General features: G+C 42.9%; 1 protein-coding gene across 4 annotated transcripts in view; it reads left to right on the top strand.

The window, feature by feature from the left end:
• Positions 1-17,041, top strand: part of LOC135396482 (E3 ubiquitin-protein ligase HUWE1-like) — a 146,706-nt gene that overhangs the window by 3,662 nt on the left and 126,003 nt on the right. For all 4 annotated transcript variants that reach the window (XM_064627475.1, XM_064627472.1, XM_064627473.1 and 1 more), the window contains exons 4-7: positions 15,875-15,961; positions 16,014-16,087; positions 16,174-16,252; positions 16,849-16,911. In XM_064627475.1, the coding sequence (XP_064483545.1) occupies positions 15,875-15,961; positions 16,014-16,087; positions 16,174-16,252; positions 16,849-16,911 (303 nt within the window). The remainder of the gene's footprint in view (positions 1-15,874; positions 15,962-16,013; positions 16,088-16,173; positions 16,253-16,848; positions 16,912-17,041) is intronic.

The raw sequence follows: 17,041 nt of genomic DNA, 5'->3' as shown, positions 1-17,041 counted from the left end.
CATCCAGCTCTCCCCAAAATGCACCTTCATTCTCCCTGTTCGATACAGTTACCATGTAAAAAAAACAGATAATTCCATTTCGAAACACACATGGGCGCAGCCATTTTTATGACGTAGGTGCACCCGAACGGGCCTTGTGACGTAATACGCGCCTTCGTACTTGTCAGTGGATTCCAGCTACGGCTTTTCGTGGCTTCACGTATCTGTGCTTGAAGATGGCGAACAGCCGGGTTTCGCTAGTTCCGCGGATAAGTAAACAATGCAGCAACTGAGCAGCTGCAAACTCATTCGTGAACCAAGCTCTGTGCGATGTTGTGACTGGAATTCGTCGTTTGTGTTTCTGTGAGCACGTAGAATTTGTATCAGTCGCGTCTGCGTTAGTCCCTTTACAGCACTTGCATATTGTGGGGCCAATTATCTTAGGAAATTGACTGACGTTTCCGACAGCCGTTTTAGCAGAAAATGCCGACAGCGTGTTATTATAGCAGGAAAAATCGTTGCAATGTATTTGAGAAACCGCATACTGCTATGGACAAGTTTACGTACGATTTATGAATGTGCAACACCGTCGACGATGTTATGGAACGACAAGCTACGTAAAACGAAATACAAATCACATTTTAAACTTTTTGTGGGGTTCTGTACATTCTCCAGAAGCTTTCTTTGAATCACACACTCCCATGTTATGCTGGCGTCGTGTGGCACGCTGATCACTACTGCATTTCATGTCTAGCCTCTGGATATTGTTTGTATAGAGCAGGGTGTCGAACCGAAACGTTTTTCGTTCCGGTTTTCGTTCCGGTTACACCATAAACGATCCGGTAACCGGTTCTGCTCCGGAGCAAAAAAATAACGATCATACCGGTTTTTAACCGGTTCCGCTTCTGCTTGGAATATTCATCCCCACAAAAAAAAAAATCAATGTTACAAAATGTAAACCCGTTTATTCCGCATACACTGTATTTAATACCAATAGACAGCTGTGCAATTGGTAGGTAGCTCCTGGTTCCTGTAGGTTACTGTCTGTTCAAATGGGCTTTCTACTTTATTGAAGCGCATGCTACAAACGGACTTGTTTGTCGTGATGTCATACGTAAAGTACTTTCTTGCTGGGTTGGAGCGATTGTGTCCCATCCGAATGTCTGTTGCTACTGTCTAGCCAGCAAGCCACCACCGCACGAGTACGACGCAAATCGAGGAACACCTTCATTAACAAACGCGCTCGATGGCTCCGTTTTATTTTCTTCGTGTCCTGTCCACAAAAGAGTTGCCACTTTGCACGGGCTTGCCCTCGCGTAACGTAAATGTATTCAACTTAGCTGCTCTCAAACAAGGGACGCGTTGCGCGACATTACCGATGAAGAAGCCGTTATGCAGCCCCCTTGGGTCGCTGTTTAGTTGAAGAGAGTTTGGGGGGATCAAATTAAAACGAAACACTACTGCACATTGCTAGAGAGTCACATGTACCTCGAAGTCTGTGTGCGTGCGCGAACTATAAACCATTACAAAGGGAGCCTAAGGGTCATACTATACCGACATACATTCTACTGTAACCGTATAACCCTCGTATAGTATCTTGTCAAGCATGACATGACTTCCAGAGCACACGGGCGTCTGTTTCATTCGCTTATCCGTAGTCGAAACCGGCGAAGTTTTTTCTTGGACCGAAAACCGTAAAATATATTTTTCGGTTTCCCTCCTGAGCGAAAAAAAACGTATACGGTTTCGATTCCGTTCCGGTTTGCACCAAAATAGCAATTTTTTTTTTTGTTTTCGGTTCCGGTTTTTGGTTCGCTCCGACACCCTGGTAATGAGCACCGTAGCACAAAAACATGGACACGAAAGCTCCAGAAGCCATGCGGTTGCACACTATGCAGACCCAAAAGAAATACCAGAGCACATATTGCCACTTAGAAATGGTGCTTTTAGAAATGTGGGGTTCTGAAGAGTTAGGGCATACCATAGATCCTAGAAATCAAATAAGTGGGTGCACCTTATCCTCTGTAGAGTGCTGTTTCAACTCACAACTCAGCCTATGGGGTGTAAAAGTGCTAGAGGCAATTTATGTGACTTGTCATCCTGAGTGACTCTACCATCATTGTGCCCCTTTAACTTCTCCACATTTATGTCTGGTGAACAGGGAATATCCCACTAGAAAAGTCGACATTTTTGTATTGTTTGGCAAGTAAATAAATATCTTTATTTACATTTTCCATCAATCAACAATGTTGGACCTGGTGCAAATATAAATGTCAACAAGGAAAGTACTTACAAATTATTCCTATGTATTCAAATGCAGATATGACAATTCTCTTTTTGTACCTCAGCCAGTAAAGTTCTCAAAATTAACCACACTGCACAGCATCAGCAATTAGTGTCTCAAGAGGGGAATCACACAAAAACTCCAATATTAGGCTCTGCAATCAAAGTTCCAAAAGACAAAGTAGTTAAAAAAAAATCTGAATAATCGGTTGCCATTGTGATGCGTACTACTATGTGCAGTTCATGAATGGAACATGTTACCTCATTGCATTGCCTCCATGTGAGCACTAGAACAGGCAGCTTTCCAGGTTGCTGTTTGTGTTTTTCTATGCTCTTTTTGTTTTGTTTTTTTGTTTTGTTTTTCTCAGTAGCAAACATAGCCATAGTGAAACACAAGCAGCCAAGGACAGGATGAGACAGCTACAATGCGACTGCTAGCTCTCAACTGATATGTTTATTAGCAGACTCTGGAATATACACATATATGGTGCTAAACAAATTACAATTTAACCAACAGAATAACAGACAAGAAAAATGGGTTATATATCTTCCCCTTCTCCTCATTCTATTTCACAGGCAGCCATAGTATCATTGAGTGTGCCCATGCGTCCCCGTTGAGATAACTTATCTCGGACAGAAGCAAATCCAACAGAGGACTCCTTACACATGCAACTCTCTTGGGATTCTCTAACCACTTGTTGTTTAAACGCAGCCTTGATCTCTGTGTTCTGGAAATTTAGGCAGCCTCCAGGGTCCCTGTAATGTGTTGCCAAGTTTCTTGAGGGCATCAAAAGTCTGTCCTTGGCTGCCTGTGTTTCACTATGGCTCTCAGATACAAACTACCCCATTTCAACACAGTAGGAAACACAGATTTGTAAATAGCATCTGTTGATTGCACTGTACATAACCCCCCATATAAAGGATCCTAGTGGAGACTACATCTTGTGCAATAATGTCAGGAACACAAAAAAGCTAGATTTGAAACCACTCTTACGTCGTAGTAGTAGTATTTGTGTGAAGCTACGCAATTCCTGTCCTGCAAATAATTTAAAACCATATGTTTCATCTGCCAGCGTGATGATCCTCTGGAAAGCAATTCTCACTTGGCTGGAACTAACAGTTCTGAAACCTATCCCTGACATGTGTAGCATCAGGGAGGAAAACCAAGGGCAGCGCTGCAAAAGACAAACACACACGAGCTACGTTCTTACTGTGTAACAGTTGCTCTGGCTGCTAAACATGTTCCAAATTAATATAACATGGCTTGACACAATACGCCAGCAAAAGCTAAGAAATAAAATTAATTGTTCAATGTACAACACATAAACACTTGCCATGACATGACAGTTTCCTTCCTGCATTCATGCGCTGCCATTCATCCCACTTAAAGGAAGTACTGAACTATATGATAGCATTACAAGCTTGTTTGACAGAACTTGAACAAGCACAAGATAAAAGTAGAGTGAACATAATGTGCAGCTTTCCATTCACGCTTAATGGCCGCAGCAGTAATGCATGAAGGCCACTGCTAAGTTGTGTTGAGAAACACCGCTTTCTGTTTGCTATGTCTACATGAAACGTACCTGACCTGATCCAAAGTAACCGTTCTGAGTCTGGAACACACAAAGAGAAAAACACAACACACGCCGCAGCATTAACAGATAGGCAAATGAGCTGTGGCGACAAAGTCAACAAGTAATTCACTAAAAGTCAATGAGTGCTTGAAATATAACATCCCTAACCGGTAGCAGGACGGTCCACGTTCAATTCCTGGTGCTAGCACTGACTGGCTTTTCATGAATTATTTGTTGAAGTTTCCATGCGCTTGAGAACATGAACCATTCATCAACCACTGTATCCTGATGAGGTGATGAGGGTTTGTTATCCCAAAGAGACTCCCTTTCTTGCATGTGTCCTTACGGTTGCTCACCACTGCAGAAAATAAAAGAAAAAGGATTTAATGAAATAGATAGTGGAGCAAATGGAGCAAGTAGAGCGAGGGTTGGTACAAATATACAAAGAAAAATGCAAACATAGTATAATAAAATAAAATAAAAGAAGGTACGACGCCATCAGTTTTGAAACAGACAAGGGATGAGTTGTGCAGCACAATACATGAATGACCATGGCGGCCAGATAGATTTGGCACAAAAGGCATTCACGGGCGACACATTCAGGGAAACAGTACTACAGTGAAAGATGAAAGTCACTGAAAAGGGTAGCCAGCTGTAGGTCTCGAACCCACATCTTCTGGATTGCCGGTCCAGGGCTCTACCAATTGAGCTAAGCTAACACGCCTTCTCAGCGACTTCCAGGGTGTGCCATCTGAAGGGACAAACCAGCCACTCTCTCTCACTCATCCTCCTTTCACTCTTACATTTTTGCTCACTCACACACACATTCATACGACGGGGTCGACGCAGGCGGCAACTGATGAACATGAACTGATGTTCTGAGGCTGGAACAACATAGAAGGGACAAATACATACAAAGCCTCAATTTGCCTAAGAAATTAACGATGAAAGATGAAAGTCACTGAAAAGGTTAGCCAGCTGTAGGACTCGAACCCACATCTTCTGGATTGCCGTACTACAGTGTCATGTCAACTTATCCCTTGCCGGCTTGAAACTGATGGAGTTGTACCCCCTTTTTATTTTATTATACATGTTTATATATTTTTATGTCTGTACCAACCCTCACTCTCTACCTTACAACACGTTTTATATATTCTGGGATTTTGTAACTTCACGTTAGACATTAACAAGAGCAGCCTTGTGCACGAAAGTCTCATGACATTTAGATGCTCTCAAAAGTCTTCTTTCTGTTGTGGATCTCTGTGGCAGGATACCTGCACATTGCTGTTCTACGTACTGTGACTTTGCAGTAAGATTATGGACTTTGGATAGAAAGACTACACAGCACTGCTCAGGTATTTTTGTTAGAAGTCCAAGGGATCTGGTACATTGTAAAACGACGATAAAACCTGAGACACGGAACAGAAACAGACAACACACCACGTTCTCAGTGTGAGAACATGTCGTGTTGTCTTTTTCTGTTCCATGTCTCAGGTTTTGGCGTCGTTTCAGGTATTTTTGCCTATCGAACAGCATGTATGCAATATGCGCACAATATTTGTGCAGTGGGCCCACTAAAAAATGTAATGAATGTGGCATTGCCCACAGTAATGCACCAAGTTCAACACAAGTATTGTAGAATCAAAATATTTTAGCTTACATGCCAATCCACCACTATCCAGTGTGAAGTTGTGACAAATAAATAGCTCACATTTTTCATAGCTCTCGGAACACAGACAGTGAATTAATAAGAGTGCACAATGTTAACATGAATTCTGGGCTATTCTTCAATCTAACATTCACAGATAGTAAAGGCACCTTTCTCAATGGACGTTGATGACCGTGCAAATTCTAAAAAGTTATCAGAGACGACATCATCTTCTGCGTGTCAGAAAGAATTGTATGTCTAACAGTAATCCAGCTAACAGTAACAAAAATGTGCAAAAGACAAATTAAGTGAAATAATGTAATGTACCTTCTATCCCAAAATACAGGAAGCAGTGTCCAGACAGCAAAAGTGCTTGAACTGGGAGATAGCAGCTAATCAGAATGGCAACCTTTGTTTTCCACCCTGAAAGCACAGGTTGTAATGATGAGGGCAGATTTAAGAGTGGTGTCAGGATGTCTGCATGAGAGCGCCCACGAAAAGTGGAACATAGGTGAATACTCAAATTATAACATCACATTGTCATACCTGTTGGTGGCAGCTAGACTGCAACTAACGTGCCAGCAATTTCTTCATGCACCAGATGCAAGCCAGATCCTGCTTCATTTCTGTCTTCAGCGTGCACCTGTGGTAATCCACAAGTTAGATTATCAATACTGTTGTGTTGTTAATCGTGGCTATATTAGAGTAAGCGCAGTAGGACAACTGCACAATCGATTCATGAAGGTTGCTATTTTTATATCTGAACCTCGACTTACCTTTTCGCGCTCATTTTTTGCCTTGATCATCCGTGGCTCGTTCAAAATTTGTGTGTCAGGCATCTCAGATTTTCATCAGACGATTTCGTGCCGAGATTCCAAATTGCGCGTAACCTATGATGACCTTTTTGGAGGAAATCCTTGAAGTGGAACTTAGCAGGCACAGTTGTTGCTGTCAGCCAAGAGCTTCACACTGCTTGGTCTTTTGGCAGCTTATAATTAGGGAGTGACTTTTTCGGGTTAAATGCCTTTCTCAGATTTGGGGGGTAAAAATCGGGGGCTATTTTTAAATCTGTAATTCGGGGAGAAATCGGGTGATAAATGTGCCTTCGGGTTTTTTGTGTCTCATCTTGTGTATTAAGTTCTTACCTAATCTCTTTTTTTTTTTTGCGGGGTTGTGACCTTCCAGCGGTAATCCTCGAAGGCATAGAGAGTGTTGACACACATAGTTGTATTGCTGGGAACGTAAGTGACCCATTCTTACATGTGTTACACGTGGCGACCTTTGTTCGTCTTCAGTGGAAACGTCACTTGAGGATTTCATAGTGGCTGGAATTAGGGGAGAAATCGGGTTTAACCCAAATTGGTGGGAGCTCAGTTCGGGGGGGGGGGGGGAGAATAACCGGGCGGAATCGGGTTTAACCAGAAAAAGTCACTCCCTACTTATAATAGGTAACACTTGAATGCTGCGATGAATTGTTCAACAGCGTAGCACCGTCGCATTCTCGACAACTTCACCGTGGCATATCACGTATCATATCGCTCCAGCCCATAAAAGGCAAGGTCAGAACAAGGAAGGGCACTTTCTAAACGATGCCGTGCCACAAAAAAAAAGTATTCACATGCTTTTTTTCCGACTTAGCAATAACATAACAGCTGTTCGCTTATGTACGATGCACAGAGGACGAAACGAAAGAAGCCAAGCGGCCAAGCCGAGAGTCCATGCCAAGCCAAAAAGACAGATAAACCGAGAGCAGTGATGCCGTTGCGCCAGTGCGCAGGGTTTGCCAACAGTCTGACGGCCAGGCGTGGGAACTAAAAAAACTGTTTTTCTAAAAAACTACGAACAGTTGGAGCAAGATATTTTGCACACATATTCAGTGTTCGCTAATGAACACACAGCGCGAGTATTGCTCAGTATTGCGAGTATTGCTCAGTTCTGTGGCACTTCAAAATCGGCATATCTGACCTTTAAGCCCGGTGAACTCATTCTTACTCGGATTTGCATAATCACCTAGCATAAAACCCAAAAAGCCCAAGAGGAAACCTGTCTTAGCGCAGATTCAGCTTCCAATATGGGCACTGTGGAATGCTAAGCACTGCATGTCCAGCATGAGAAGTGCTCACCCTTTTCTTTTCTACTCTAAAATCTGCTGTTCCACCTGATATTACCTGATTTGACCTTGTTTTATGGCTCCTGAAATAAAACTGAATTTTTGCTCCCTGATTTTCTGAAACCATAAAACGGGAGATCGCACGACTCTCCCTCGAGCATGCGGTACCCTCCATTGCTAAAGTGATGAGATTTAGGTGGGACGAGCCTGCTTGTGAGATGGCGCTTTGTCCCACTTTTGGTTGCAGCGAAACAAACCCCTAGTAGAAGAAAGATGTACTAGTAGAAAAACGAAAAATGCTTTCAACTTCCACGTTTTACCCCCTCCTGACTCACATCTGTCCACGACCTAGCCAATGGAACTCACAAATGCCAATGGCATTCACACATGTTGACTAAAAACCCATTCCAGAAGCCAATACACTGCAATCCCGTTAATTTGAACTCTAAGGGGACCGAAGATTTGTTCGAATAAAGCGGAGTTGGAACTAAAGGGAGGCGCCTAAATGAGGGCTTGATGTGTTGACAGCGAACACAAGCTGTGTCGGAGATGTGTCACGACTTGCCAGGCCGTGCGGCACGTTCGCGCTCACACAATGGCGGATATATGAGACTCCTTCTTTCCAGAATATTTATTTGCAGACAAGCATCACAGCAGCTCAGAGCAGAAAATGATCTTATTCGCGCTCGTTTCTCCAGCCACGACTCTATAAATGTCGTTTGTGCTCAACCCAATCGCGAATATCGCCAATCTAATTTGAGAAAATATTGAATTGCTCTTTTTTCTTTGCTGTGTGTGTAGTCAACAGGAAGGGACTTAATCCCCTTAAAACAGTGAGGCTTGCTTGCTTTGCCGACGATGAGTATGCGTCGTCGTCCTGTGCAGGTGATGTTTGCACACACCAGTAACACTGATTCATTCCTTACTCCTCTTTCCTCTGCAAAAGTATCGCTTTGATGAGAAATGAACTTATAGAAAATAATTAGGCAAACGAAACATTTAATAGGTAAAGGTGGCCCTGACACTCCAGCAGCTTGCTAATCAGAGCTCCGGAGCTGATGTATAGTCGGGAATCGGGGGAAACTTGTTCGTATAAACTGTTGCACACGTTCATATGTTCGAATTACTAGGCGTTTTCCCCATGGCTTTGACACATGGCTTTGCCGGGACCCAAGCGTCAGTTAAAATTATCTGGAAGTTCGAATAAGAGATTTCGAATTTACGGGATTGCACTGTACTTTGTCGACAGAAAAGCTCACTTTGAAGCTTTGACACATGGCTTTGCTGGGACCCAAGTGTCAGTTCAAATTATCTGGAAGTTTGAATAAGAGATTCCGAATTAACGGGATTGCACTGTACTTTGTCGACAGAAAAGCTCACTTTGAAGCTTTGACACATGGCTTTGCTGGGACCCAAGCGTCAGTTCAAATTATCTGGGAGTTCGAATAAGAGATTTCGAATTAACGGGATTGCACTGTACTTTGTCGACAGAAAAGCTCACTTTGAAGCTTTGACACATGGCTTTGCTGGGACCCAAGTGTCAGTTCAAATTATCTGGAAGTTTGAATAAGAGATTCCGAATTAACGGGATTGCACTGTACTTTGTCGACAGAAAAGCTCACTTTGAAGCTTTGACGCATGGCTTTGCTGGGACCCAAGCGTCAGTTCAAATTATCTGGGAGTTCGAATAAGAGATTTCGAATTAACGGGATTGCACTGTACTTTGTCGACAGAAAAGCTCAGTTTGAAGCTTTGACACATGGCTTTGCTGGGACCCAAGCGTCAGTTCAGATTATCTGGGAGTTCGAATAAGAGATTTCGAATTAACGGGATTGCACTGTACTTTGTCGACAGAAAAGCTCACTTTGAAGCTTTGACACATGGCTTTGCTGGGACCCAAGCGTCAGTTCAAATTATCTGGGAGTTCGAATAAGAGATTTCGAATTAACGGGATTGCACTGTACTTTGTCGACAGAAAAGCTCACTTTGAAGCTTTGACACATGGCTTTGCTGGGACCCAAGCGTCAGTTCAAATTATCTGGGAGTTCGAATAAGAGATTTCGAATTAACGGGATTGCACTGTACTTTGTCGACAGAAAAGCTCACTTTGAAGCTTTGACACGTGGCTTTGCTGGGACCCAAGCGTCAGTTCAAATACCTGGAAGTTCGAATAAGAGATTTCGAATTAACGGGATGCACTGTACTTTGTCGACAGTAAAGCTCACTTTCTTATGCTTTACCATGAAGCTGCCCCAGTGGGGGCATGGCCTCAGTATAATAAATCATTGCGGCACTTACGGTAATGACGAAATGGAAATTCCGAGATATTGGGGCAAGATTTTGTGTTCATATCTGCAAGTATGAACACACAAAAAAAGAAAGAGCATACATGAAAATAAATAAATTAATGGCACTGGTATGGATGAGTTTGATTTTCTGAATTGCTGCCTCTCACTGCGGATGTGGTCGGAGAAATATGGTCAATTTATTCGTGGTAGAGGTGCAGTAAAAAACACCACCAGCGTCAACATAACATTGTATTGTAATTATAATACGAAACATCCCAAGTTATCGGAAAATATGTATCTTACAAGTTCAGTTGTTTTCTACATTAACAGGACAACTTTTAATAATTTGCAAAGAACCCTTGTTCCCCGTCGACTTCAGTGTCCGAGTTTCATGATGTCCATATTTATCCATTTAGTGTGCTTTGAACTTGTATATTATCATGAGCCATCCCTGAAAATTTTGCTTCTGCACTGTTTTTAAAAACTCTTTGAAAAAAAAAAAGACAAGAAATGCATAAGAAATCGTGTACTCCAGTACAATGCAGTTCTCATGCTTTACGGATCCTCATTGCCATAATTTGAGAATTACATTTGTTTTGCTGTGTAGCACTGCACAGTACAATCAAATGAGATACAGTGTGAATGTCATTTGCTAGAAGTTACATTTTGTCCACGTGACGGGGGTATAACACTGCTCCTGTGAGTAGAAACTTGAGGAAGGCTGACAAAATTGTGCAACGTGAAACAGGGCTTCCATGTAGCATGAAACATTTGCAGCTGCTATTAACTCTTTCGTTACCACTGGGTCATTCCATGCCAAACGTCCCAGACATTGCGCTCGACCATCCCCCGATTTCTTTCAAATAAATTGTGGTTGATTGTTCCCATGCAGCCAATGCTCTCCCGGCTTATTTTTGCAGCAAAAAAAATTTTCATGCCGTGATCGCCGCTTGAAGATTGCGAAAAAAAATTCAAACAAAATAGCTTTTGCGCAAATTCCAACCAAATCTCTTCTGAGTGAATGCAAAGCATAGTACTTTCATGCCAAGACCAGTTAAAGTTGATCGACACTTTTTATCCAGAGTTTATGCCCTGAGAAAACTGTAAAGTTTCGTGAACTTTTGGAATTTTTTACGGAGCTGTCCAATTTTTCCATAGCTATGTAAACTGTTTAGCACTGTTGTGTAGGAGGCATAAAACGTGTAAAACATATTTTGAGGTGCGCAGACTTGGAAGAGTAAGCAGAAAAAAATCATGAATTTCGGAAATATTGCTTTTTACCACATATTGAGCCGTCAATTGCACGCTGAGGTGGTCCTGATAAAAATATGAGACAAATTGCATTTGATGGTACGCCCCTTGAACATTTATTTTACAAAGTTTCATGAAAACACTTTTTGTTTTAGCAGCAAATTTTTTTATAACTGGAGCACCCCTCCCGCACTCATCCGGCACGGCCACGCAACGCACCTTCACCCAAGCCGCATGGCCGCCGCTGCCGTGAAACGCACACGGGAGCTGCCCAAACCGATTTGCGTTCTTTCGCGAAAAAGAAAAAACGGAAATTAATCTTCCAAGCTTCAGGTTCTCACGAGTACTGCCTACTGCGGTGACGCAGTTCAGTAGGAGCACTGGGCCTAGGGATGTTCTTCGGTGGCGACGGGCACTGGCGGGCTATTGAGTAACCATAATTTGTTCGAGCGGTGACGCACACAACGCTTACTAACACCGACTCTACGGCACCAGGCAATAAAGTGGGGGGGGGGGGGGGGGGGGATATGTTTAATGATGATAAAAAAAGGAAGGGAAATTTTAGTCATGATGGAGGCTTGCTATTCCCAAAAAGCAAAGGGAGACAAAGTTATGGAGAAACACAGAAAAAAACAGCTCCTTCACTAGTCGACAACGACAACTTCACTCTTTCGGCTACCATCAAAGAACACAATAACAGAGGGGAAGACCTAAAACTGTCCAAGTGACGTCATTAAATGTAAGAAGCCAGCTCAGGAGGACGGTGTCGCCTCCGATCAAAGTGAGCTAGATGTGATAGGTGGGTAGTTTCATTTATAATCGAATGATGCCCGCCGGTCACATTTTTTATTCCTCTTGAAAAAAATACATGTTACCCCACCCCACAAAGAGATGCAAAACGTGCCTGACCGCAAGTCTCTGCGATATTTTCTTCTCCGTCCAAGGCGCTTAGAAGCAACCGGCACGATTTCGCGGCTTAAATTTTTTCCAACTTTGTGGCCTTGTATCTCTTGAAGGCTTTGAAGGATCTTCTCTCTTTGTGGCCTTGTATCCCTTCGAGGTGCTCAAGATGTTCTTCAAAAGCCCTGATCCTATCAACGATACCGGCCCGAAGTTCTTGTTCCAGGGTATTTTTTTCTTGTGTCGTTAAGTGTAGACCGGGCAGTATAGTCGACTTCTGGTGTGGCTACGGCTGGCCATAGGGAGCGCAGAAGTACACGCTACGCCGACGACAAAACGAAATCTATACGTAACATCGAGGAAAGCAAGGCCCTTGTCTTAAAATGGGGACAGCGGCGGGAACTCCGCATCTTGAGCGAAGAATATCTTGAGCACCTCGAAGGCAGTCCATGTCCACGACACCGACGAAATATGTGTGAACTGCTACAACATGTTTCGACTGCAGGTTGCTGAGGCAGGGCTTTTAAGTGAACAAGATCCTCCGGCTTCAAGCTCTGACGACGCTGACTGCAGTGACCCCACTGAAATTGTGCAGACTGTGAACAGGAACATATCAGAACAAGATACTGGTGTGAGCCCACTGAGGCACCCGTAGTAGACGAAGTAGAAGAAACAGAAGTAGAAGAAACCAGCAAATAACAAAACAAAATTACAAGAAAATAGACGTCTCGCGCTTCGGATCGGCAAAGCCAGATTATTTACGAATGCCATGTTCCAACGTCCGATTTCCTTCAAGCACGTAACCTTGAAGGGATTAACCGGGTGGGAAAGCCTAAGCAACGAACTTTTGCTTGTCTGCGGACATCACAGTGATCTGTGCATATTACTGTAGTCGTCCTTCGGCATGAAGGCACCCTGACCGAAAGCAAAAAAATAAAAAAGAAAAACTGGGTGGGGTAGAAGCCCACTCTTTGTACGTGTGTGTAACCCCTGCGAGCGCTGCCCAATAGGGGTGCGAAAAAAAATTGCGCGCCCTGTGGGACCAAAATAAGCAAACATTTTATTGCATATCCTGAAAGAGCTATGTCTCAGCTATGTTAGTACAAACTATCGGAAAATTTGAAGATGTCCTTTTTGGGTAATAACTGCCGCGAAAATGCGAATTTTCCCCTACCCTTCCATGTTCACGGCATTGTGACGAGATAATGGCTGAAGATAAAGCAGTGTATTTAACGTCAAACGAAAGAGCAAAGAATTATCTTTCTGCTCATGGGAAGAACATCACAGTCGGAGATCCAGGGCCTCGGCCATGACCTTCCAAACGTGCCATAAAAAAGGCTCTCTGTTGCGTTTTCGGGATTTTTTTTGTATACTTTTCTCGTGACCATATAAATTTAGTAGCACACGGTGGAACGTGCACCATCCACTCTGTCAGCAAAAAATATTTTATTCAAATGGGACATCTCGTTCAAGAGATACAAGGCCACAAAGTTGGAAAAAAATTTAAGCCGCGCAATCGCGCCGGTTGCTTCTAAGCGCCGTGGACGGAAAAGAAAATATCGCAGAGACTTGCGGTCAGGCACGTTTTGCATCTCTTTGTGGGTGGGATAACATATATTTTTTTCGAGAGGAATAAAAAATGTGACCGGCGGGCATCATTCGATTATAAATGAAACTACCCATGTGCAGACCTGTCGTCCTCGAAGTATATCGCTCGTTCCAGTGCTCCTTGTATACTGCGCCACCAGAGAAGGTCGTTCTCATGAGAAACTGAGGCTTCGAAAGTTAATTTGTACACATCTTTTTGCAGGCAATGCATATCGGTTTGGGCAGCTCCCGTGTGCGTTGCGGGGGTGCTCCAGTTCAAAAAAATTTTTCGCTGCTGAAACAAAGTGTTTTGATGAAACTTTGTAAAATAAATGTTCAAGGGGCGTACCATCAAATGCAATTTGTCTCATATTTTTATCAGGACCACCTCAGCGTGCAATTGACGGCTCAATATCTGGGAAAAAGCAATATTTCCGAAATTCATGATTTTTTTCTGCTTACTCTTCCAAGTCTGCGCGCCTCAAAATATTTTTACACGTTCTATGCCTCCTACGCAACAGTGCTAAACAGTTTACATAGCTATGGAAAAATTGAAGAGTTCCGTAAAAAATCCCAAAAGTTCACGAAATTTTAGTTTTCTCGGGGCATAAACTCTGGATAGAAAGTGTCGATCAACTCTAACTGGTCTTGGCATGAAAGTACTATGCGTTGCCTTCACTCAGAAGAGATTTGGTTGGAATTTGCGCAAAAGCTATTTTGTTAGAATTTTTTTTCGCCAGGTAGGTCAAATCGCAATCCTCAAGCGGCGACCAATGCACGAAACATTTTTTTGCTGCAAAAATAAGCCGGGAGGGCATTGGCTTCGTGGGAACAATCAACCACAATTTATTTGAAAGAAATCTGGGATGGTCGAGCGGAATGTCTGGGACGTTTGGCATGGAATGACCCCGCTGCAAAAATGGTCATCATTTGGGTGGTTTGACAAATATATTTTTTGTGGCTGACAGTATCACTTCAAAATATGTTGCGATTCAGGAAAATGTAGCCAAATGAATTTTCTATCGAATGATGTACATTTCAAAAACAAAACTATCAATGTATTTCTAAAATTAATTTTGGAACACAAAAAAAATTGGTGCAAACAGCATAAACCTCATGAAAATACGCCTGTATCTTGAACAAAAATAGGAATCTACAAGTTCCAAAATATACAAAATGTGGCAAATTTTCTAAGAAATAATATCTGCAAATATCAACACTGTGTATCGAGAAGTTCATGAGTTGTGGAAAACAACGTCGATACCCATGTTGTTCATGTAACTGAGTGGCAGAGTTCATTGAAGCAGTAAAACAGAAAAAGACATCATCATTTCCTGTTCTTGTACCACATTTTGCTATTTCACCACTTTTCTATTCCTCTCGGTTAGTTTTGAGACAGGAAGAACAGCAATCGTGCAAGTTATGCATATCCACACATTCAGGACAAAAATCTGATTGTCAAAGACCTTTAGAGTCGTTATTTGCGTTCTGATAAAGGCAATGGAATCCAATTATGCTTCAAATGCGAGTATTGCGCATTTGCGAAAGAGGTCCGCTGCGGGAACGCGATGCCACGACCAAGATAAAATCGCCTCACCTGCCTCCTTGGCACATAGTCAGCTTCATAAATCACCACGAAGAGCAAAAGCTAAAAGTGAAAACCAAACTCATCCTGTAGTGTTTATGGTATCCAACAAATGTCACCACTTGTCCATATCTACTTTAGAGGCCATGTAGCGCCGCACGTAAACAGTCTATCACCGGTGATCGACGCTCAATGGGCACGATAAGGAAAGAGTTGAAACCCACGACTGGTAACGTGGTAAGCTAATGTCAGTACCATCTGAGGACTTGTCATATCCTTCTCAATCGATTTCCAATGTTATCCGCCTTTACTCCTTCAGCTTTGCTCAAAACCAGAGCTTTTGTGTTCGCTCTCCTCCGCAGGTTTAGTGCACCAAGCAAACTCCAGCAGTGGGTCACGTGATCATCTGATCAGTTCTGGCAGTTCTGTGATCAGTTCTGGCAGTTATCATTTATAACGTTTGGCTTTCTTACTTTTGGTCTTGTCTTATGCTGGGTAGAGGAGATTAGTTTTCTTTCGATGTATCGAAATGAACAAGGAAAGCTCATAATTGCCACTACCTCTGCATGTACAGACCTGTCGCAACTGCAACTGGTGTGCACATTTGTAAATTGTAAATATTTGTAAACAAACAAACAAATAAATGTCTTACGGGTACCCCTTTTGCAGATGAAGGCACTTTTGCTGCTCATTCTGCAGTTTACAGCCCTTCTGATCGAGCACAGTTTTTCCAGGCATCTCTACAACTCGATGGAGGTGAGAGATCTTTTCACTTGTGGACCAACCCTAATTTGCTATTTCCTCGCAGCACTTGACGGCACTCCTCTCCTCAAGCAACATGCAGGTTGTGCTTGGGGTGCTCAACTTGCTCTATGTCTTCAGGTACACCCTGTTGCTATCTGTTCCCCCTGTACACCCTGTTCCCACCCTGTAGCTATCCTTCTTATGATGTATGTTTTCCTCCTCAGCAAAAGATCCAATTTCATCACTCGCTTAAACCCTGAGCGACGCCAGACTCTCCTCACAAGGCTTACCTACCTCGCTGAGGCAAGAGTTTATTCCATTTATACTGGATAATAGCTTCCATTGACATCAACCTTGACACCCGAAGAAAACCATGCAAAATTTTGTGAGATTGGAAGGCACGATTCTACGATTGCTATTCTGTCTACCATATACTTATTGTACAGCTTTGGACAAACATTTACGGAACATGGCACTGGCATATTTTGCCATCGTGGCGGCCCCCTGCTAGCTATCGGGAAGAGATGGAATAAGGAATGGGAGTCCGGCTACTCTGTCCATCTCCTGTGTGCTGCTAAGGGGTCGCTCCAATGGAGAAATGCCGCACCCCGTGTCTCGTAAACTTTTGTCCTAAGCTGTACAGTGCCTGAAGGGAAAATTTGAACAAAATAGGATGAGAAGTCTTTTTATCTTGCATGAATGGCTGTAGTAACTGTATAATATGGATTCTACCATATTATTTGTGGTTTATTGGGTAGATGATCAATCTAATAGTTTTATCCATGCTAGGAGTTGTGTGCCTACACTAGAGTACACCTTTGACCATATCAAACATTGAGTGGTCAAGTCGAATGTTGACACTAGCATATTCCATATGTAATTCAATGATCTTGTTCCAGAACTGGGGTGGCAAGGAGAATGGCTTTGGGCTAGCAGAATGCTGTCAAGACCTGCCAGCACATGTAAGTCTGCAGTCTTCATTTAGTAGGGCCTTTGTGCATCCAGTAATGGTGAAAAAGTGCCAGCTCCCTCTCCCACATGCATTTTCTGTGGCGCGCTATTTGATGCTTTTTCTCAATCAAGCAATCAACT

This window comes from Ornithodoros turicata, chromosome 6 (assembly GCF_037126465.1).
Source record: "Ornithodoros turicata isolate Travis chromosome 6, ASM3712646v1, whole genome shotgun sequence".
NCBI classification, from domain to species: domain Eukaryota; kingdom Metazoa; phylum Arthropoda; class Arachnida; order Ixodida; family Argasidae; genus Ornithodoros; species Ornithodoros turicata.
This window is presented reverse-complemented; position numbering and strand designations above follow the sequence as displayed.